Consider the following 24,114-nt stretch of genomic DNA (forward strand, 5'->3'; position numbering starts at 1 on the left):
CTTCACTACCCACTGATGCCCTTCACAGCCTGCATCCCAAATGATACCCTATTCCCTACATACTGTAGTCCCCTACCTTTGACCAGAGTACTATGAGCCCTGGTATAGGGAATAGCGTGCCATTTGGGATGTGTATATATATATATATCTCTATACAGGACAGTAGCAGGAGCATGGCTAAGGCATGGAATACTGTAGCTAACATACTGTGTGTAGTAGGGCCTAGGAGCTACAAGTTAGTAATGGTTGATATCTGCTCAAGCTGGGGACTAATTTGATGCAGAAAATATTGGTGAAAGCTAATAGGTGTTTAGTCTCCCATTGAGGGTAATATGGAGGGTTCTTGTAAAAAATATACATTAACCACACACACTTTAAATTTATTACCAGTGGGCTAACCAGCGGAATTACCATTTAGTATGTACCGAAAATTGACTATTTTTCCTCTTATTTTTTGTTTGCAATTAGAAAAAATGATTGACTGCATTAACATGACTATGTTTGAAACTTGTTTCACACTGAATTCACAGCTAATAGAGTAGGAGTCAGAACTTATCAACACTAATTATGTCACGACTCCCGCCGGAGTCGGATCCTCCTCTTGTTCGGGCGGTGCTCAGCGGTCAACGTCACCGGTCTTCTAGCCATCATCGCTCCACCTTTCATTTTCCATTTGTTTTGTCTTGTTTTTCTGCACACCTGTTTTACATCCCCTCATCACTCTACGTGTATATTATAATCTGTTCCCCCCATGTCTGTGTGTGTAATTAGTCGTTACCTGTCATGTGTGACGCTTCATGCTGGTTTTTCGGCTGGTCTTGTTTGGAACCTGTGGTATTGTATGCTATACATTATTTGTGTGATATTCGCGCTATTCGCTTTTGCCTTTGGCGGGAGTGTCGTTACGCAGTTGCGTCCGACTGTTTTCCCTTTGCCAAATAAAGTGTGCCTGTTCACTCATCTCTGCTCTCCTGCACCTGACTTCAGTTAACCAGTTGCGCACACTGCTGACAAATTCAGGGTTCTACACCAGAATCTCATTTGGATCAGCCAATAAGCACAGAGATATTCGCTATTGGTAGCCCCTCATGATGGATCGTGTTGAGGCCGTAGCCATTCTCTGGCTGCACTCCAGTCATTCCTCCCCTTTCCTCATCCTGGTTGATGATATACTCCCGAGACACACCACCAGACTATCTGCTGCTCTCAATCCACCACGACCAGCTTTACGGCGCCATAAAGCAAGCTACTTTATCGCCGTCCATCCAACAGGCTGAAGACCATGAAATGAAGTTGCCTGCCTGGACTGGGGTAGGAAGTGGCTGGTCACAGGTCGGTGGTGTGTGTGTTATATCTCTCACACAGATGGCCCGGTGGTCAGGGACTCAGGCACTATGGAGCATCAAATTGAAAAGACTGTTTGCTCTTGGATGGATATAAACAACAGTCAGAAAAGTCTGTAGGAATTCATAGGGGAGGAAGCAGGGGTTCAGTGACACTGACAATAATTCTATATCAGGAGTGCATTTCTTTCCTTCCTGACAATGGTAGTTTTACACCATCTGTCATCTATCCGCACACAGACTCCCCCTCTGTGCTCCTTACCAGTAGCTTCACTGTCTCTGTCCAGACGAATGATAGTGAATCTGTCAGGGGTGACTTCAGAGTCGGGAACCGCCTCCAACAGCCGAGTTTTAGAAAAGGCCATCACACAGGCCTGCCTGTATTCATATAGATACTGTGAGTTTGGCCGCAATTCGTCCATGTTCCCCTTCGGTGATTGGGCATCGAAGAGCAGGACAGTAGGAAGATGGATCTTTGTTTTGTTCCTCTTCGACCTCTGCCGCACACCTCCTTGGGGGTGCTGCGTGACCTTGGGAACTCTACGCAGTGGTGCCCTGAATCGATTGTTTGTTAGTTGTTTAAACTCGTTCGTTGTTGTTGCTTTGTTTATAGTAGTATAAAGTGTTTTATGTTGCATCGGATTAGGGTTAGGCTACAGTAGAGCGACATGAAATGTGTAGAGTGGATTATTCTCCTACTTGGATTACGTTTGCTGGTACCTGAAACAGCATGCGAAATTTCGAGAAAGTCGGTGGAACCACTCATCCTTGATAGCAGAATCTCTCTTTTACAATGTAACAACTCAAATGCCCCCTTCAAATGGAGGCAACGTCTGCATCCCTGTCCCGACTAGAGAGTGTACAGCCAATGAACTGAACACGTTTTTACCCGCTTTGAAGCAAGGGTTGAACCCGCTCCCCCGGCCTGTCCAGAAGAGGACGTCATGGCAACCAAGAGTGTCATCAATGAGGAAGTCATACAACGAGTGTTCAAAAGCACCGGGGCGAGAAAGAGCCCGGGGCCTGATAACATAAGTGGGCGTGTCCTGAAACATTGTTTCACTCAGCTGAGCAGTGTTTTCAGCTTTCTCTTCCAGCAGTCCCTGGATACACTGGAAATTCCATCTCTATGGAAAAAAATTGATTATTGTACCTGTCCCAAAAACCTCTCATCCATCTGCATCAAATGATTACAGAACTGTCGCTCTGACCTCTCTCCTGATTGAATCTCTTGAAAAGATCATCAAGGAATACATCATCAACACCACCAGACACCTCGTTGACCCCCTCCAATTTGCATACCAGTCGGAAAGAAGAACAGATGATGGCATCCTCTCACTCTTACACCTGGTGTACATGCATTTGGAGGGCAGTAAAACCCATGTGCGTATCATGTTCACAGATTTCTCCTCTGCATTTAACACAATCACTTCGTTTGTCCTCGCAAACAGACAGAGGAGACTTCGGACTTTATGCTATGCTTATCACATGGATCACCAACTTCCTAACTGATAGGTCTCAGCAGGTACGAGTTAGCACACTACTTCAGTTGGAACCCCACAGGGCAGTGTTCTTTCACCAGTACTATACATATTGTATAGACAGCTGCCGGAGCTAGTTCCTAGGTCGCCACCTGATCAAATATGCTGACGATACTGCTTTGGTCAGTCTCTTCGAAGGGGATGAGACGGAGCATGGACCGGCTCTGAATGATTTTACAGTCTGCTGTGAGTCGTCCCATCTAAAAGTAAATAAAGAAACAAGGGACATGGTGATTGACGGAACACTACCATGCACACATCACTGATAAAAAAAAGGTGAGCCCATCGAAATAGTGGAGGAGTACAAATATCTTGTGTCACGCCCTGGTCTTAGTATTTTGTGTTTTCTTTATTATTTTGGTTAGGCCAGGGTGTGACATGGGTTTATTATGTGGTGTGTTTTGTCTTGGGGTTTTCGTAGGTATTGGGATTGTGGCTTATTGGGGTTATCTAGTATAGTCTATGACTGTCTGGAGTGGTTCTCAATCAGAGGCAGGTGTTTATTGTTGTCTCTGATTGGGAACCATATTTAGGCAGCCATATTCTTTGAGTGTTTCGTGGGTGATTGTTCCTGTCTCTGTGTTTGTAACAGATAGGCTGTATAGGTTTTTGCGTTACGGTTCTTGTTTTGTATTGTTCGTGTTCATTCGTTTATTAAACATATATCAAAATTACCACGCTGCATTTTGGTCCGATCCTTGCTACACCTCCTCTTCAGAGGAGGAGATAGAAGAAAACCGTAACATCTTGAACTAGTCATTGACAACAAGCTGTCCTGGGATCATTTTACTGACGTTGTTTTAAAGAAAGGCCAACAGACTGTACTACAGAAACTGCACTTTAATGGTGATCTAACCATCATGATTCTTTCATAAATCATTCATTGTGTCACACCCTGATCTGGTTCACCTGTCCTTGTGATTGTCTCCATCCACTCCAGATGTTGCTTATTATCCCCGGTGTATATATCCCTGTGTTTCCTGTCTCTGTGCCAGTTTGTCTTTTTTGTCAAGTCAACCAGCGGTTTTCCTTGCTCCTATTTTTACCAGTCTCTGTTTGTTTCTAATCCTCCCAGTTTCGACCGTTGCCCTGTCCTGACTCCAAACCCGCCTGCCTGACCACTCTGCCTGTTCTGACTACCAGCCTGCCTATCCCCTTGTACCGTCTGGTAGTTTGGACTCTGACATGGTTAACGAACTCTCGCCTGTCCCTGACCTGGCTTTGCCTACTCCCTCTGTCATAATAAATATCGCTCTACCATCTGCCTCCTGTGTCTACATTTGGGTCTGGCCTTGTGTCCTTATACATTGAATGCATTCTGTCCTACTGCTTGACCTGTTGGTTTAAGAATATCAAGGCTGCATGGAAAAATAGGTTGGGCAAAGAAGTCTGGACTTGTGGAAAAATCCTGAGGCAGCAACAGCAAAAACTGTCATCATTATACCTGGGCAGAGCCCTCCTGAAGGCAAATAAAATAGCGGTTGACTAGTTCCACCACGAATTCCAGCTCTTTCTCTCTGGCCGCAGGTACAGACTACCTAAGGGGGAAAAAATAGGGCCAAATACTTTTTTATTCCGAATGCAATTCTGCAACTTAACAAAATGTTAATTTCACTTAGCACTTGCACTTTAACTATGAAACTGCCCTTACCCCGTCGCCTGACTTGGAAATATCCTTTGCTACTTGTTTTATTGTATTTTTTATTTGTATTTTTTATATTTGATATGTTCTATAACTGCTTCAAAATTGATTGGAGGGGAAAGAGAAGACGAGGATAATCTGCTGTGTTATAATGCGTTATTATCACAACTGGTGGGAAGCACTGGATGTCCTCTAAGGTATGCAGCAATAACTACTGAGAGAGACAGAGAGAGAAAGACGGAGAGAGGCAGAGAGAGAAAGACAGAGAGAGAGAAAGCAGAAACAGAGACCCACGGGAGTAAAATAAACTGTGTTCAGCAAGATGTCTATGAATAGTATACAGTAGCCTACTACCATGAATAATGCATGATGGACACCTGCTGCCATTACAACAACGACAGAGAAGATATGTTAATGTCTAGAGCAGGGGTATTCAACTCTTACCTTACGAGGTCTGGAGACCGCTGGTTTTCTGCTCTACCTGATAATGAATTGCACCCAGCCGGTGTACAAAGTCTAAATTAGTCCCTGCTTAGTTGGGAACAATGGGGGCTTTGAGGTACAAAGTTAATTTTGAGGGGTCTAGAGTATAATGTAGTATTGAATAATGCAAACACAAGTCCGCATACTATCCAAACCCAGAACATCATTCTCTAAGGACAACCCCAGGAGATGTGTTACCTCACTCTACAGAAAATCACAGCAAATCAAATGGATGAGTTTGTGTAATGGTTGGGGTGCAGACCAATGCTATGTATTAATCCTAGATGACTGAAAGGGGGTGCTGTTTTGAAGCCACCACACAGCCACTTTGGTAGTCCTTTTCCATTGTAAAAAAATATTTTGCAGCTATATAAATATATTTATTAATATCTACATTTGTTGTTGACATCTTAATACATACTTTTATATTATATTAAGTGATCTGAACATTTAAATAATCAAATGTATTAAAGCATATTCCTTCAAATATTTTAGGCGGAGAGAAAAAATGTTACTGTCCCCCTTACAACAAATAAATACCTAAATACATGTCATTTTGTCCTTGAAACATTTGAAATAGTGTGGAATTCCGTTCATTCCTCTGGAGGACTGCTTCATCTGGGGAGTGCCAATATTGCGACCGGTGGCTTCAAAGCATTTCATTGGCCATTACATACCATCAGCAATACAGGGTTAATACACATCATTAGAGTAGACCAGGCCGACAGATCTGGAGCTCAAAACATAATGTCCAACTAGTTTAGCGTATTGGATCACTTCTATCTAAACTTCTATCACCATGGCAGCTGTTAAATGCAAAAAACCTTAGCCTAGCTTAATAATCTTTACATCAATCATATTTACTTTTATGAATTTTTGTGGACTGAGGTCATTTTGAGCAGGGGAGAGTTAAGTCAGATACATCACAAAACCTCACAAAATAATTCACACCAAACACAACCATTTCCAATACTCCTCTCCGGCTATGAGGCCCAGGCGGGCGTGCCATGGTCTGATGGTCAGATTGCCTGTCAGGGTTGTGTTATTTTAAAGAATTCTGCTGAAATCAGGCTAGCAGCTCACTGGGGCCTTTCATCAGCTATAAAGAAAAAGTGGTGAGATCTGGTCAACGGCCCAGTCTTAAAACCCATCACTCCAGAATAGATGCCCTGGCAGGCGGTGACAGCCCTAGGTCCAGGCGTTAGATTGATAACTGCGGTGTGGCCGTGCGGTGTCTCCCATTCCCTGCCTGCAAACTGCCCATCTCCCTGCACTGTGCAATAGGGGGATGTATGGGTACTCCACATGGGAACTATTTCATTAACACACATATACACTTCATTATCATTACTCCAACCCACAGATATATTTCTGGCTGTCCTCCAACCCACACAAATCCCTCAGTGAGAGTACCTAAACCTGGCCAAAGATCTTCCTCTATTTTCTGTTTCTGCATACCCACTAAATGGCAACTATCGGATTTATAGTATCAGTATTGCTATTGTTAAAATGGCCTTAGTAATAGATTTGATAAGATCTGATAAACTGGTTCCTGCAGCATTGAGATGCTATTAAAGTGATGGACATTTTGAGGGGACCATTTATGCTGATGTAATGGTTTGGTAGTAAAGAGTGATTTGAAGTTGTCTTGGGGCTTGGATATCCCTGTAGTTCTGTTATATCCCTCAAGGTGGACATGTGGGGCTGGCAATGACAATCAGATGGGCGGAGGACACACACCGTGTCTAGTTCTTAGTGAGACCAAGCTTCCTATTCTGGCAGCAGGCCAACACATTATCGTTGAAACCACACACGCTAGTGGTTGTTCTCCATCCTGCAACATCCTGACACAGCAAGCGAGGGTTTCACGTCATGTTGCTGTCACGGGGATGGCACTTTAGAGGCGAAGCAGGTACGGGGAGTCAAACATTTAATATGGAACGAGACAGGAACAGCGTCAGCACACGGGTAACACCGACAAATAACAATCAATGCAGCAGCGGAGAACAGAGCGGGGAACTGACAAATATAGGGGAGGAAATAAACAGGCGATTGAGTGAGTCCAGGTGAGTCCAATATCGCTGATGCGCGTGACGGGGGAAGGCAGGATGCGTAAATTATGTTGGCAGGAGTGCGTAATGCAGGGCAAGAGCGGGAGCAGGTGTGACAGCTGCATCTGTATTCCATTTCCTGTTACAACCTCATTAACGTTTCAACTCCACATACCGTATACAGAGGAGAACCCATGCATGGCCTATATCACCCCCATCCTCATACGCATATCTTTAACATGTATCTAAGAGGACACAGTGAGTACTGACTCATAGCCAGAGCATTGTATTCAAATCAGTACTATGGTAATGACAGACACTCATTAAAATAAAGACAACATTTTTCTCTCTCTCTTTTTATCTCTCCTTCTGTCTCCTCTCTCTCTCTCTCTCGATCAGCTGGGGACATTAACCTCTTGAAGCTAGGGGGCACTATTTTTATGTTTTAAAAAAGAACGTTCCCAAAGTAAACGGCCTATTTCTCATGACCAGATGCTAGAATATGCATATAATTGACAGATTAGGATAGAAGTTTCCAAAACTGTAAAGATATTGTCTGTGAGTATAACAGAACTGATATTGCAGGCGAAAGCCTGAGGATAATCCAATCAGGAAGTGCCTCTTATTTTGAAACTTCTGTGTTTTATTTTGAAAAATGAGCGTGAAGGATCACATTGCGTAAGTGGATAGGTGGGGGCTCTCAGAGTGAGTTGGTGCGCAATTGAGTAATATGGCCATTGTTCCTCCCGCTGTTATGGAAAAAGCTACACACTCGGTTGATGTATTATCAAATATATATTTTAAAAACTATCTGAGGAATGATTATAAAAAACGTTTGACATGTTTCTGTGGACATTATGAAGACTATTTGGAATTTCCGTCTGCGTTGTCGTGGCCGCGCTTTCCTGTGGATTTCTGAACATAACGCGACAAACAAACGTCGGTATTTTGGGTATAAAAATATTCTTTATGAAACAAAAGGAACATTTGCTGTGTAACTGGGAGTCTCGTGAGTGAAAACATCCTAAGATCATCAAAGGTAAACGGTCAATTTGATTGCTTTTCTGATTTTCGTGACCAAGCTTCCTGATGCTAAGTGTACATAATGCTATGCTAGGCTATGGATAAATTTACACAAACCCTTGGATTGCTTTCGCTGTAAAACATAATTTCAAAATCTGAGACGACAGGGTGATTAACAAAAGGATAGGCTGTGTTTCAAAATATTGCACTTGTGATTTCATGAATATTAATATTTTCTAGTAATATTATATGACTGTTGTGCTATGCTATTCAGCGGTTGCAGACAGAAATTATCCCGCTACAGGGATTGGTAGCGTCAAGAAGGTGACAAAGAAAATCTGAGGACAATTGTATCAATACATCTCCTGTGCTACACAGACCCTGGATCATTGCTACTCTCCCTGCCAGGACAGCTACAAGGCAGTCTCCTGCTATCCCTTTGGCAAATCAGATCACGTCTCCATCCTTCTCCTCCCCACCTACAGGCAGAAACTTAAACAGGAAGCTTGTGTGGTAAGGACTGCTCAACGTTGGTCTGAACAATTGGAATCTATGCTTCAAGATTGTTTTGATTACGGGGACTGGGAAATGTTCCGGGTCGCCTCTAAGAATATTATCAATATATACACTGACTTGGTGACTGGGTTCAAATCAAATCAAATTGTATTTGTCACATACACATATTTAGTAGATGTTATTGTGGGTGTAGTGAAATGCTTCCTCATCAGGAAGTGCATAGAGGATGTTGTTCCCACTGTGACTGGGTTCATCAGGAAGTGCATAGTGCATTGCTCCCACTGTGACTGGGTTCATCAGGAAGTGTATAGAGGATGTTGTTCCCACTGTGACTGGGTTCATCAAGAAGTACATAGAGGATGTTGTTCCCACTGTGACAATTAGAACTTATACAAACCAACAACCGTTGATAGATGGCACCTTCTTCACCGGCTTAGAAAGAAAACAACACTGAGGACTGTGTGCTCTCGTTCTCCATGGGCTACTTAAGTAATTTAAGCATATTAACCCTCACAAGACTGCCGGCCAAGGTGGCAACCCAAGCCGCATATCGGCATGTGCAGACCATCTGGCTGGAGTGTTTACGTACATATTCAATCTCTCCATATCCCAGTCCGTTGTCCCCACTCCTGTACCCAAAGCTAACTGAATTAAATTACTATCGCCCTGTAGCACTCACTTCTGTCATCATGAAGTGCTTTGAGAGGCTAGTTAAGGACCATATCACCTCCACCCTAAATCCACTACAATGCCCCAACAGATAATTTGCCATTGCACTGCACACTGCCCTATCCCACCTGGACAAGAGAAATATAAGAATGCTGTGCATCAACCACAGCTCAGCCTTAGAAACTATAGTGCCCTCCAAGCTCATCACTAAGCTCAGGGCCCTGGGTCTGAACCCTTCCATGTGCAACTGGGTCCTGGACTTCCTGACGGGCCGAGCTCAAGTGGTGAAGGTAGGCAACACCTCTGCCACTCTGATCCTCAGCACAGGGGTGCTCAGCCCCCTCCTGTACTCCTGTACATGACTGCATGGCCACGCACGCTCCAACTAAATAATTAAGCTTGCTGATGAAACAACAGTGGTTGACCAGCCTACAGGGAGAAGGTGAGGGCCCTGTTTATTTTTGTTTTTTTTTATTTCACCAGGTAGGCTGGTTGAGAACAAGTTCTCATTTGAGTGGTTGAGTGGTTCCAGGAAAATAAGCTCTCCCTCAATGTCAACAAAACAAAGGAGCTTTCATCATGAAGTGCTTTGAGAGGCTAGCTACGGACCATATCACCTGCCAGGACAACAACCTCTCCCTCTATATCAGCAAGACAAAGTTGATCATGGACTACATGAAACAGAGGGCTGAGCACGCCCCCATTCACATTGACGGGGCTCTAGCGGAGCAGGTTGGAAGCTTCAAGTTCCTTAGTGTCCACATCATTAAATAATTATCATGCTCCACACACACCAACACAGTCGTGAAAAGGGCACGACAATGCCTCTTCTGCCTCAGGAGGCTGAAAAGATTTGGCATGGGCCCTCATATCCTCAAAAAGTTCAACAGCTGCACCATTGAGAGCATCTTGGTTGGCTGCATCTTCTCTTGGCATGGCAACTGCTTGGCAAGGCGATACAGAGGGTAGTGCGAACGGCCCAGTACATCACCGTGGCCAAGCTCCTTGCCATCCAGGACCTCTATACCAGGACCCTGAACAGTTTTACCCCCAAGCCATAAGACTGCTAAATAGTTAGTTAAATAGTTAACCAATAGCTACCCGGACTATCTGCATTGACCCTTTTTGCACAAACTTTTTGACTCATCACATTCGCTGCTGTTACTGTGGTCAGCCTAACGCATTACCGGGGGCACAATACCTGTCCTCCAGGACATCTACAGCACTAGGTGTCACAGGAAGGCCAACAAGATCATCAAGGACCTCAGTCGCCCAACCATGGCCTGTACACCCAGCTACCATCTAGAAGGCAGAGACAGTACAGGTGGATCAAAGCCGAGAGACTGAAAAACAGCTTCTATATCCAGGCCATCAGACTGTAAAACAGTCATCACTAGCTGGCCTCTGCCCCGTACCCTGCCCTGAACCTTAGTCACTGTTATAGCCGGCTACCACCCGGTACTCTACCCTTCACCTTAGAGACTGCTGCCCTATGTACTGTACATAGACATTTTACACACGTTTTATGTACAATGCATTCGGAAAGTATTCAGACCCATTGATTTTTTTCAAAATGATGTTACGTGGGGCCTCGCGGGTGGCGCAGTGGTTAAGGGCGCTGTACTGCAGCGTTAAGGGCGCTGTACTTTGATGCACTTTGATGTACGAAGGGCTATATAAATACATTTGATTTGATTTGGCTTGGTTGGGTTGTGTATCGGAGGACGCATGACCTTCAACCTTCGTCTCTCCCAAGCCCGTACGGGAGTTGTAGCGATGAGACAAGATAGTAGCTACTAACAATTGGATACCACAAAATTGGGGAGAAAAAGGTGTCAACATTTTTTTTTTTTATTAAAAAATGTTATGTTACAGCCTTTTTGCTCATCAATCTACACACAATACCCGATAATGACAAAACTGAAAATAGTTTTTTAGAAATGTTTGCACATTTATAACAAATAAAAAACAGAACTACCTTATTTACATAAGTATTCCGATTTTTAGAAATGTTTGCAAATTTATGATATATAAAAATAAAAAAATACCTTATTTACATTACTATTCAGAACCTTTGCTATGGGAGTCGAAATTGATGCATCCTGTTTCCATTGATCATCCTTCAGATGTTTCCACAACTGTTTCCACAACTGGGTTGAGGTCGGGGGATTATGGAGGCCAGGTCATCTGATGCAGCACTACATCACTCTCCTTGATCAAATAGCCCTTACACAGCCTGGAGGTGTGTTTTGGGTCATTGTCCTGTTGAAAAACAAATTATAGTGCAACTAAGCTCAAACCAGACGGAATGGCATATCGCCGCAGAATGCTGGTTAAGTGTGCCTTGAATTCTAAATAAATCACAGGCAGTGTCACCAGCAAAGCACCACCCACACCATCACACCTCCTCCTCCATGCTTCACCGTGGGAACCACACATGTTGAGATCACCTGTTCACCTACTCTACGTTTCACAAAGACACAGCAGTTGGAACCAAACATCTCAAATTGGACTCATCAGACCAAAGGACAGATTTTCACCGGTCTAATGTCCATTGCTAATATTTCTTGGCCCAAGCAAGTCTCTTCTTGTTATTGATGTCCTTTAGTAGTGGTTTCTTTGCAGCAATTAGACCATGAAGGCCTGATTCACGCAGTCTCCAATGAACTTATCAAATCATATTTGATTTTGTCGCATGCGCTGAATACAACAATACACCTTACAGTGAAGTGATTCCTTACAAGCCCTTAACCTCTTTGATCTCTAGGGGCGCTATTTCATTTTTGGATAAAAAACGTTCCCGTTTTAAGCGCGATATTTTGTCACGAAAAGATGCTCGACTATGCATATTCTTGACAGTTTTTGAAAGAAAACACTCTGAAGTTTCAGAATCTGCAAAGATATTGTCTGTAAGTGCCCCAGAACTCATTCTACAGGCGAAACCAAGATGATGCATCAACCAGGAAATGAGCAGAATTTCTGAAGCTCTGTTTTCCATTGTCTCCTTATATGGCTGTGATTGCGCAAGGAATGAGCCTACACTTTCTGTCGTTCCCCCAAAGTGTTAGCAGCATTGTGACGTATTTGTAGGCATATCATTGGAAGATTGACCATAAGAGACTACATTTTCCAAGTGTCCGCCTGGTGTCCCTGCGTCGAAATTGGAGCGTAAAGCCAGGTGCAATTATTTTTCCATTTGAGAGCAAGGAGAAACCAGGCTTCCACGAAGGATATATCATTGAAGAGATATGTGGAAAAACACCTTGAGGATTGATTCTAAACCACGTTTGCCATGTTTCAGTCGATATTATGGAGTTAATTTGGAAAAAAGTTCGCGTTTTGAGGGCTGAATTTTCGTTTTTTTTTTTTTTTTTTTTTTTTTTTTTTTTTTGGTAGCCAAATGTGATGTACAAAACGGAGCTATTTCTAATACACAAATAATCTTTTTTGGAAAAACGGAGCATCTGCTATCTAACTGAGAGTCTCCTCATTGAAAACATCAGAAGTTCTTCAAAGGTAAGTTATTTTATTTGAAGGCTTTACTTGTTTTTGTGATAGTTGCCTGCTAAATGCTAACGCTAATGCTAACGCTAATGCTAACGCTAAATGCTACGCTAGCTAGCTACTGTTACACAAATGATTGTTTTCCTATGGTTGAAAAGCATATTTTGAAAATCTGAGATGACAGTGTTGTTAACAAAAGGCTAAGCTTGAGAGCTAGCATATTTATTTCATTTCATTTGCGATTTTCATGAATAGTTAACGTTGCGTTATGGTAATGAGCTTAGGTCTATAAATAGAATCCCGGATCCGGGTTTGGTCGTCGCAACAGGTTAACCAACGATGCAGGTTTAAGAAAATTAAGTGTTAAGAAATGAGTTTCTAAAATAAACTGATATAAAAAATATTTTAAAAATAATAATAATAATTAAAGAGCACCAATATCCTCTGCAGCAGAGGTAACTCTGGGTTTTCCTTTCCGGTGGCGGTCCTCATGAGAGACAGTTTCGTCATAGCGCTTGATGTTTTTTGCGGCGACTGCACTTGAAGAAACGTTCAAAGTTCTTAAACTGTTGCGGGTTGACTGACCTTCATGTCTTAAAGTAATGATGGGCTGTCGTTTCTCTGTTCTTAATAATAATATGGACTTGTTCTTTTACCAAATAGGGTTATCTTCTGTATACCACTCCTACCTTGTCACAACACAATTAATTGGCTCAAATGCATTAAGAAGAAGATACATTTAAAAAATTACCTCAGCAAATCTGTGTACGCGAACAATAAACTTTGACTTGATTTCAATTATAGGGTTATTGAGGAGATTTTTTTGCCACCTGCTCTTGACACCCAAAGCTGTGATGGAACAGAGCTTTGGCCTGTAGTCAGTGTGAGGAGTGGTAATGTCATTTTACACAACATTATACAGAAACTAGTCTCATCCTAATATGCTCAACAGCTTAAAATGACATATCTCTGTGCTCAACCGATTCACACCAAACCTCTGTCTTTTACTACAAATGTGAACTTTGCCAACTCCTACCCAGTGAGACAACTAAATGTAGGATTATCTATAATAATAATAATAATAATTTGGGGGGCTTATATTGGTCCTGTTAGACAATTGTGTGTAATGGAAATGAGTTTCTTGCTTATCCAACTCCATGTGAGACGCCCACAGAGAGTGAGGTCAATTACGGTTAAGTGCCGTGCTCAAGGGAACAATGGCAGATTTTTCACCTTTCGGTTACTGGCCCATTGCTCTAACCGAGGCTACCTGCCGCCCATATAGATGTTCTGAAGAGTACTCTATCAGACACACACTCAGGAGAGATACTGACCACAAATGTTCCCCCTGTTCTCCAACTCACAAATCACCTCCTTAATTATCAGCCTTAGGGATGGAGAGAGTGGGAGATGGAGAGACAGAGGGATAGAGAGAGCGCGAATGATAGAGACGTGTGGTTAAAGTTTGTCATCGATTTGTATTTATTTCACCTTTATTTAACCAGGTAGGCCAGTTGAGAACAAGTTCTAATTTACAACTGCTAAGCAGTGTGACACAAACAACACAGAGTTACAGTTACACATGGGATAAAAAAATCGCACAGTCAATAACACAATAGAAAAATCTTTATACAGTGTGTGCAAATTAAGTAAGATTAGGGAGGTAAGGCAATAAATAGACCATAGTGGTGAAATAATGACAATTTCACAAATAAACACTGGAGTGATAGATTTGCAGAAGATGAACGTGCAAGTAATGAAAATGGTGTGCAAAGGAGCAACATTTGTTTTTTAAATATATAAATAAAATAAATAACAATATGGGGATGAGGTAGTTGGATGGGCTATTTACAGAGGGGCTATGTACAGGTGAAATGATCTGTAAGCTGCACTGATAGCTGATGCTTAAAGTTAGTGAGGGAGATATGAGTCTCCAGCTTAAGTGATTTTAGCAATTTGTTCAAGTCTTTGACAGTTGAGAACTGTAAGGAAAGGTGGCCAATGGGGGAATTGGCTTTGGGGGTGACCAGTGAAATATATCTGCTGGAGCGCATGCTACAGATGGGTGCTGTTATGGTGACCATTGAGCTGAGATAAGGCAGGGCTTTACCTAGCAAGGACTTATAGATGACCTGGCGCCAGTGGGTTTGGCAACGAATATGAAGCGAGAGCCAACCAACGAGAGAATACAGGTCTCAGTGGTGGGTAGTATATGGGGCTTTGGTGCCGAAACGGATGGCACTGTGATAGACTGCATCCAATTTGCTGTGTAAAGTGTTGGAGGCTATTTTGTAAATGACATCGCAGAAGTCAAGGATCAGTAGGATAGTCAGTTTTACGAGGGTATGTTTGGCATCATGAGTGAAAGATGCTTTGTTGCGAAATAGGAAGCCGATTCTAGATTTAATTTTGGATTGGAGATGCTTAATATGAGTCTGGAAGGAGAGTTTACAGTCTTATCAGACACCTAGGTATTTGTAGTTGTCCACATATTCTAAGTCAGAACCGTCCAGAGTAGTGATAAAGTAGCAACAAACAAAACAAAATCCACACAATTGAAGAGAAGTATCATTTAGTGTGTGGTAGCTCTGGCATATTTTGCCTGGGTAAGAAGCATGACATGGTGAGACTGGATGAATACAGAAAACAAATCATCTATAAAAGAGATAGTATCGCAAGATGATGAAAAATAAAGAAATAAAATGACATTTGAAGATGTATGGAATAGAGTAAATAATGACATTGCAGGATATCTGAAAATAGTAATGCCTCAGTTGAGGGTAATGACAAGGTAGAACAAACAGCAGAGGAAGATTCAATAAAGCCAGATGTTTATTTGAGTCAACATGGCTGCCGTATACAATACCACAAAAGGGAGCAGACCAAGTTCAACAACTCTCTCACGATATATTCTAGACTTCAGTGTCTTCCATTAGCAACGGAATATCACGTTTACATACTTATTCGTTATTACATGCAAACATATTGAGCCCCATATTGAGGTAATAGGATTGGTGGCTGTGTGCTATGCTGTGCTGCAGCCACATTCTCATCAACGGGGCTGTAGTGGAGCAGGTTGAGAGCTTCAAGTTCCTCGGTGTCCACATCAACAACAAACTAGAATGGTCCAAACACACCAAGACAGTCGTGAAGAGGGCACGACAAAACCTATTCCCCCTCAGGAAACTAAAAAGATTTGGCCTGGGTCCTGAGATCCTCAAAAGGTTCTACAGCTACAACATCGAGAGCATCCTGACTGGTTGCATCACTGCCTGGTATGGCAATTATTCAGCCTCTGACCGCAAGGCACTACAGAGGGTAGTGCGTACGGCCCAGTACATCACTGGGGCTAAGCTGACTGCCATCCAGGACCTCTATACCAGGCGGTGTCAAAATACCTAAAAATTGTCAAAGACCCCAGCCACCCGAGTCATAGACTGTTCTCTCTCCTACCGCATGGCTAGCGTTACCGGAGTGCCAAGTCTAGGACAAAAAGGCTTCTCAACAGTTTTTACCCCCAGCCATAATACTCCTGAACAGGTAATCAAATGGCTACCTGGACTATTTGTATTGTGTGCCTCCCCCCAACCCCCCCCAACCCCTCTTTTTACTCTCTGTTTATTATATATGCATAGTCACTTTAACTATACATTCATGTGCATATTACCTCAATTGGGCCGACCAACCAGTGCTCCCGCACATTGGCTAACCGGGCTATCTGCATTGTGTCCCGCCACCCACCACCCGCCAACCCATCTTTTACGCTACTGCTACTCTCTGTTCATCATATATGTATAGTCACTTTAACCATGTCTACATGTACAGTGCCTTGCGAAAGTATTCGCCCCCCTTGAACTTTGCGACCTTTTGCCACATTTCAGGCTTCAAACATAAAGATATAAAACTGTATTTTTTTGTGAAGAATCAACAACAAGTGGGACACAATCATGAAGTGGAACGACATTTATTGGATATTTCAAACTTTTTTAACAAATCAAAAACTGAAAAATTGGGCGTGCAAAATTATTCAGCCCCCTTAAGTTAATACTTTGTAGCGCCACCTTTTGCTGCGATTACATCTGTAAGTCGCTTGGGGTATGTCTCTATCAGTTTTGCACATTGAGAGAAATTTTTTCCCATTCCTCCTTGCAAAACAGCTCGAGCTCAGTGAGGTTGGATGGAGAGCATTTGTGAACAGCAGTTTTCAGTTCTTTCCACAGATTCTTGATTGGATTCAGGTCTGGACTTTAACTTGGCCATTCTAACACCTGGATATGTTTATTTTTGAACCATTCCATTGTAGATTTTGCTTTATGTTTTGGATCATTGTCTTGTTGGAAGACAAATCTCCGTCCCAGTCTCAGGTCTTTTGCAGACTCCATCAGGTTTTCTTCCAGAATGGTCCTGTATTTGGTTCCATCCATCTTCCCATCAATTTTAACCATCTTCCCTGTCCCTGCTGAAGAAAAGCAGGCCCAAACCATGATGCTGCCACCACCATGTTTGACAGTGGGGATGGTGTGTTCAGCTGTGTTGCTTTTACGCCAAACATAACGTTTTGCATTGTTGCCAAAAAGTTCAATTTTGGTTTCATCTGACCAGAGCACCTTCTTCCACATGTTTGGTGTGTCTCCCAGGTGGCTTGTGGCAAACTTTAAACAACATTTTTTATGGATATCTTTAAGAAATGGCTTTCTTCTTGCCACTCTTCCATAAAGGCCAGATTTGTGCAATATACGACTGATTGTTGTCCTATGGACAGAGTCTCCCACCTCAGCTGTAGACCTCTGCAGTTCATCCAGAGTGATCATGGGCCTCTTGGCTGCATCTCTGATCAGTCTTCTCCTTGTATGAGCTGAAAGTTTAGAGGGACGGCCAGGTCTTGGTAGATTTGCAGTGGTCTGATACTCCTTCCATTTCAATATTATCGCTTCCACAGTGCTCCTTGGGATGTTTAAAGCTTGGGAAATATTTTTGTATCCAAATCCGGCTTTAAACTTCTTCACAACAGTATCTCGGACCTGCCTGGTGTGTTCCTTGTTCTTCATGATGCTCTCTGCGCTTTTAACGGACCTCTGAGACTATCACAGTGCAGGTGCATTTATACGGAGACTTGATTACACACAGGTGGATTGGATTTATCATCATTAGTCATTTAGGTCAACATTGGATCATTCAGAGATCCTCACTGAACTTCTGGAGAGAGTTTGCTGCACTGAAAGTAAAGGGGCTGAATAATTTTGCACGCCCAATTTTTCAGTTTTTGATTTGTTAAAGAAGTTTGAAATATCCAATAAATGTCGTTCCACTTCATGATTGTGTCCCACTTGTTGTTGATTCTTCACAAAAAAATACAGTTTTATATCTTTATGTTTGAAGCCTGAAATATGGCAAAAGGTCGCAAAGTTCAAGGGGGCCGAATACTTTCGCAAGGCACTGTACATTCTACCTCAATCAGCCCGACTAACCGGTGTCTGTAAGTAGCCTCGCTACTGTATATAGCCTCGCTACTGTATATAGCCTCGCTACTGTATATAGCCTCGCTACTGTATATAGCCTGTCTTTTTACTGTTGTTTTATTTCTTTATTTACCTATTGTTCACCTAACACCTTTTTTGCACTATTGGTTAGAGCCTGTAAGTAAGCAGTTCACTGTAAAGTCTACACCTGTTCTATTCGGCGCACGTGACAAATAAACTTTGATTTAACACGTTGACTGGTCTTATCGTCAATCTCAGAAGGCACAGGGTTTGTAGAGGCAGACGAGGAACGCTTGGGAAAATGCTAAACTACACACACACACACACACACACACACAGCCCTTTAAATTTCATAATAAAGGGCATACAGCAATAACAGCCTCTCCAAGCACATGACACCTGAACCAAAGCCACACGGACCCTGACTCTCCATTCAGAAAACAAGCTTTCACAGTAGAAATACTCAAACAACTTCTGTGGTTCAATTGTAAACTTTTTAAAAGCATGAATTGTGAAGCTACACTCACATTACCTGTGTCATGTCTATGCATCCTATTACTATTGCTCTACAGTAAACAAAAACAAAACACCCAACCCACTTGTTCTAATTTCCTCAGCATGTATATAGTACACTCCATCAGCCAGACTTAGAGCTGGTGATCTGGTCTCTGTCCTACCAGGTCCAGTGGTCATGATACTATAGTCTTGGCTGTGTTTCAAACGGTACCCTATTCCCTACATAGTGCTCTAGTCAAAAGTAGTGCACTATGTAGGGAATAGGGTGCCCTATGGGCTCTGGCCTAAAGTAGTGCACTATATAGGGAATAGGGTGCCTTATGGGCTCTGGTCTAAAATAGTGTGCTATATTGGGGACGTCAGCTCTGTGGCTGTACCCCGCCATCACCATCGCCCAGTAACACCCAACCACCTGGGAGAGAGCAGACAGTGGGGCATCACCTGGTCACAGCCATGTAGTACCTCACCAGAGGTTGTCATTGGAAGCTAATTTGGACAGGGGTGAGTGCCTTAGGTCCAGGAGAATGATGCATTATAGCAGTTATGTGACAAAGATATATATTACAGGTCTCAGTTCAAGATAGGATATCATTCTCCCCTCTATGACAGGTCTAATAGGATCTCATTCTCCCTTCTATGACAGGTCTAATATGATCTCATTCTCCCCTCTATGACAGGTCTAATAGGATCTCATTCTCCCCTCTATGACAGGTCTAATAGGATCTCATTCTCCCCTCTATGACAGGTCTAATAGGATCTCAATCTCCCCTCTATGACAGGTCTAATAGGATCGCATTCTCCCCTCTATCTGTCATAGAGGGGAGAATGCGATCCTATTAGACCTGTCTAATAGGATATCATTCTCCCCTCTATGACAGGTCTAATAGGATCTCATTCTCCCTTCTATGACAGGTCTAATAGGATCTCATTCTCCCCTCTATAACAGGTCTAATAGGATCTCATTCTCCCCTATATGTCAGGTCTAATAGCCTGAGCTCTATGTGAGGAGATAAGGAGAATTATGGCCTCCTGTATATCTGCTCCACTTGTCAGGGGGTCCCATTGGTTTCTGAGACAGACTGCTCTATTGCTGGTGCCCTGGCTGTAGACCAACGCTCTCCCACACACACACTGATGATCCGTGCCTGGACTGAGATAGATTCATGTGATGTCCCATAGAGTGGTTGAGCTATAGCCTGCCAGACTACTAGGGAGGGGCATGGAGCTTTTGCTCTCTGAGTATTACTGTTTCAACACCTGTGAGGACAGCAGTTCTGCTTCTGAGACTTGGTAAGAGATCACATCGGTTTTCCCTCTTTCGATTCAGTAAGAGCCCGATCATAAATAGTAAAGAGCTATTTAATTTTACTATCCCTTTATAGCTTTAGAGAAAAGAGAACCTCCTTTTCAATGGGATCCTATAAAAATATTAAATTGACTTGTAGAATCTGTTTCTTTGATACACAGACAGACATCTCTGTGCATTTGGTTGCATTCGGCTCACACCCATTATGATCATTGCATTAAAGTAACTGTCCAGTATTTCCAGATTTACATGAAATATGACCTATAATTAATTGCAATATGAGTGGAATAGTTTTTCTTCCAAAAAAATGTAAAGAAGTATGTTAAAAAGCTGCTTTTCTGTTTTGGAATGGAGTGGGCATACCCCAAAAACAAAATGGTGTGGGCCTACCGGTCATTAAAAATATTCATGCGAGTAGAACGCTGATTGGCCTTCATCTTCTATGGTGCAAAAGCAAGCATTTTTTAAACGGTCTGTTTACAGTTTTTTTTTTTTTTTTTTGCTTCAGCCACAATTATGAGTATAAGATTATGAGTACAGTTACTTTAACAGTCAGCAAACCAGACGCAGGCTGCAATTATAGCCCTCTGCTGCTGGATGTGGAAAGGCCTATTTTAACAGTCCTAATGAGTAGTCTACAAGACAGAGAGACAAAGAAACAGGGTGTGTGAGAGAGAGAGAGAGAGAGAGAGAGAGAGAGAGAGAGAGAGAGAGAGAGAGAGAGAGAGAGAGAGAGAGAGAGAGAGAGAGAGAGAGAGAGAGAGAGAGAGAGAGAGAGAGAGAGAGAGTTCACAGAAAAAGACAGATGGAATCCAAAGAGAGAAAGAGAGAGAGATCGAAAATCCATAAAGAAAGAGAGAGGATACCCACAGAGAAATCCAAACAGAGAGAAAAATAGAGAGAGGTAGAACCCACAGAGATAGAGAGAGAGTGATATAACCCACAGAGATAGAGAGAGAGAGAGAGTGATATAACCCACAGAGATAGAGTGATATAACCCACAGAGATAGAGAGAGAGAGGTTTTCCCATGCCAATAAAGCCACTTAAATTGAAATTGAATTGAGAGAGATGGATCCTAAAGAGATAGAGAAAGAGGTAAACAGAGAGAGATGGATCCTAAAGAGATAGAGAAAGAGGTAAACAGAGAGAGATGGATCCTAAAGAGATAGAGAAAGAGGTAAACAGAGAGAGATGGATCCTAAAGAGATAGAGAAAGAGGTAAACAGAGAGAGATGGATCCTAAAGAGATAGAGAAAGAGGTAAACAGAGAGAGATGGATCCTAAAGAGATAGAGAAAGAGGTAAACAGAGAGAGATGGATCCTAAAGAGATAGAGAAAGAGGTAAACAGAGAGAGATGGATCCTAAAGAGATAGAGAAAGAGGTAAACAGAGAGAGATGGATCCTAAAGAGATAGAGAAAGAGGTAAACAGAGAGAGATGGATCCTAAAGAGATAGAGAAAGAGGTAAACAGAGAGAGATGGATCCTAAAGAGATAGAGAAAGAGGTAAACAGAGAGAGATGGATCCCACAGAGTTTTTTTTTTTTTATTTATTATGAAACCAGGCAAACCAGTTAAAAACAAACTCTTATTTACAATGACGGCCTACCCCGGCTCCCAATTACGGCCAGTTGTGATACAGCCTGGAAACAAACCAGGGTCTGCAGTGACACCTTTGGCACTGAGATGCAGTGCCTTAGACCGCTGCACCACTCGGGAGCAGCGAGAGAGAGAGAAAGAGGGATAGAGAGAGAAAGAGATGGATCCCAAAGAGAGATAGAGAAAGAGAAAGAGAGCGAAAGATGGAGATGGATCCCACAGAGAGATGGAGAAAGAGAGAACGAGAGATGGATCCCAAAGAGAGATAGAGATAGAGAAAGAGAGAGATGGATCCCACAGAGAGATAGAGATAGAGATAGATGGATCCCACAGAGAGATAGAGAAAGAGAGAGATGGATCCCATAGAGAGATACCTCCTCTGTCCCTGATGGCGAGGTTGTGTCCCCTCTTTAGAGTGATGTCCAGTTGGTACATCCCTGGGTTGGCAGGAGGAGCAGTCTCAGCATTACTTGACCCCGCGATGTTGATACCCTGCAATTAAAACACAACAACTAGAAGTTAACCAGACAATCATCCACTACAACACAAGTAGTTAGCTCACCAATTAAAATACAAGTTGTTGCCCTGCAAAGAGAGACACACCTGATAACTTAAGCAGACAGACAAATCTATCCAATCCACATAAAGTAGCTCTACCACTAAATATCTACATGATCAAAAGCATGTAGACACCTGCTCGTCTAACATCTCATTCCAAAATTAATATGGAGTTGGTTCCCCCTTTGCTGCTATAACAGCCTCCACTCCTTAATAAGGAGTTGGTTCCCCCTTTGCTGCTATAACAGCCTCCACTCATTAATATGGAGTTGGTTCCCCCTTTGCTGCTATAACAGCCTCCACTCCTTAATAAGGAGTTGGTTCCCCCTTTGCTGTTGTAACAGCCTCCACTCATTAATATGGAGTTGGTTCCCCCTTTGCGTCTGTAACAGCCTCCACTCATTAATATGGAGTTGGTCCCCCCTTTGCTGCTGTAACAGCCTCCACTCTTCTGGCAAGGCTTTCCACTAGATGTTGGAACATTGCTATAGGGACTTGATAGCATCCAGCAACAAGAGCATTAGTGAGGTCGGACAAACCCCTCCAGCCGACGCTTGGCATTGAGCATGGTAATCTTAGGCTTGTGCGCGGCTGCTCGGCCATGGAAACCCATTTCATGAAGCTTCCAACGAACAGTTCTTGTGCTGACGTTGCTTCCAGAGGCAGTTTGGAACTCGGTAGTGAGTGTTACAACTGAGGACAGACGATTTTTACACACTACGTGCTGCAGCACTAGGCGGTCCCATTCTGTGAGCTTGTGTGGCCTACCACTTCGCGGCTGAGCCGTTGTTGCTCCTAGACATTTCCACTTCACAATAAGAGCACTTACAGTTGACCGGGGCAGATCTAGCAGGGCAGACATTTGACGAACTGACTTGTTGGGAATGTGACATCCTATGACAGTGCCAACAAAAAGGTCACTGAAAGTCACTGAGCTCTTCAGTGAGGCCATTCTTCTGCCAATGTTTGTCTAGGGAGATTGCATGGCTGTGTGCTTAATTTTATAATCCACTAATTTGAAGGGGTGTCCACATACTTTTGTATACATAGTATATATTATAAGAGACAGCGGTAAATTGAAGTGAATAGACGGATGACCTAGGGGCATGTAAGGCGGGTACACACAAACCTGTGTGGAATGGCAGGGTCAGTTCAGAGTGCATGGATGAACAGAGCTCTTTACACAAGATAATACACAAATACAGTATGCTGCCCAGGACAAATGCTCAAGATGGCAGATACACATTGTGAATAGACAAAAAAAATAGCAATGGGTTTTACAGTCATTGATATCACAGTCATTCAGGTCAAACTAACAGACACAACTGATCTCATGTAAATACTGTAGAAGTGATTGTGGATATCTGATATAGGACAGAGATATCTTAGAGAAACTTGCCTCCATGGGATGACTTCTGAAATAAAAAAACTGAATTAAAATAAAATAACTTAAGAATATTCTTGTAGGTATTTGGGAATTCATTAACAAAGTGAAACTGTCAACTGTAGAGACTGTCTTGGCTGGCTCTTGAGAAATGTAGGGCTCAGTGACAATGACAGGGTGTGATAGAGTGAGCAAGCTTGCCCTACACAAAGAAATTCAACTAATGCTTTCAAAAGGAAAATCCAACTGAATCGTAGTTTATTTGTGGATCAACGTGGACCACGTTTTTGTTTTTCCATATGCAAATAAAAACACAAAAGGGGCCTGCAACAACATTTGAATAGCATAAGACAATCAATTAAATGGTTTTGCATACAGAATGACAAAGTAGTTTTCGCCATGTTATACCAAGCTCTATGCAAACTCCTCTTTAACAGAGTGTGGAGACGCATTGAAACAGCATGATGGTATCCAGAAGAATTCTGCTGAAGTTTTCTAG

The 24,114-nt window shown here is 42.6% G+C and overlaps 1 protein-coding gene across 4 annotated transcripts in view; it reads right to left on the minus strand.

Moving 5' to 3' along the window:
• LOC139410650 (multiple C2 and transmembrane domain-containing protein 1-like) overlaps positions 1-24,114 on the minus strand; it is a 272,821-nt gene that overhangs the window by 136,406 nt on the left and 112,301 nt on the right. For all 4 annotated transcript variants that reach the window (XM_071156008.1, XM_071156009.1, XM_071156010.1 and 1 more), the window contains exon 2: positions 22,048-22,165. In XM_071156008.1, the coding sequence (XP_071012109.1) occupies positions 22,048-22,165 (118 nt within the window). The remainder of the gene's footprint in view (positions 1-22,047; positions 22,166-24,114) is intronic.

Source organism: Oncorhynchus clarkii, chromosome 6 (genome assembly GCF_045791955.1).
Source record: "Oncorhynchus clarkii lewisi isolate Uvic-CL-2024 chromosome 6, UVic_Ocla_1.0, whole genome shotgun sequence".
Lineage (NCBI taxonomy): Eukaryota > Metazoa > Chordata > Actinopteri > Salmoniformes > Salmonidae > Oncorhynchus > Oncorhynchus clarkii.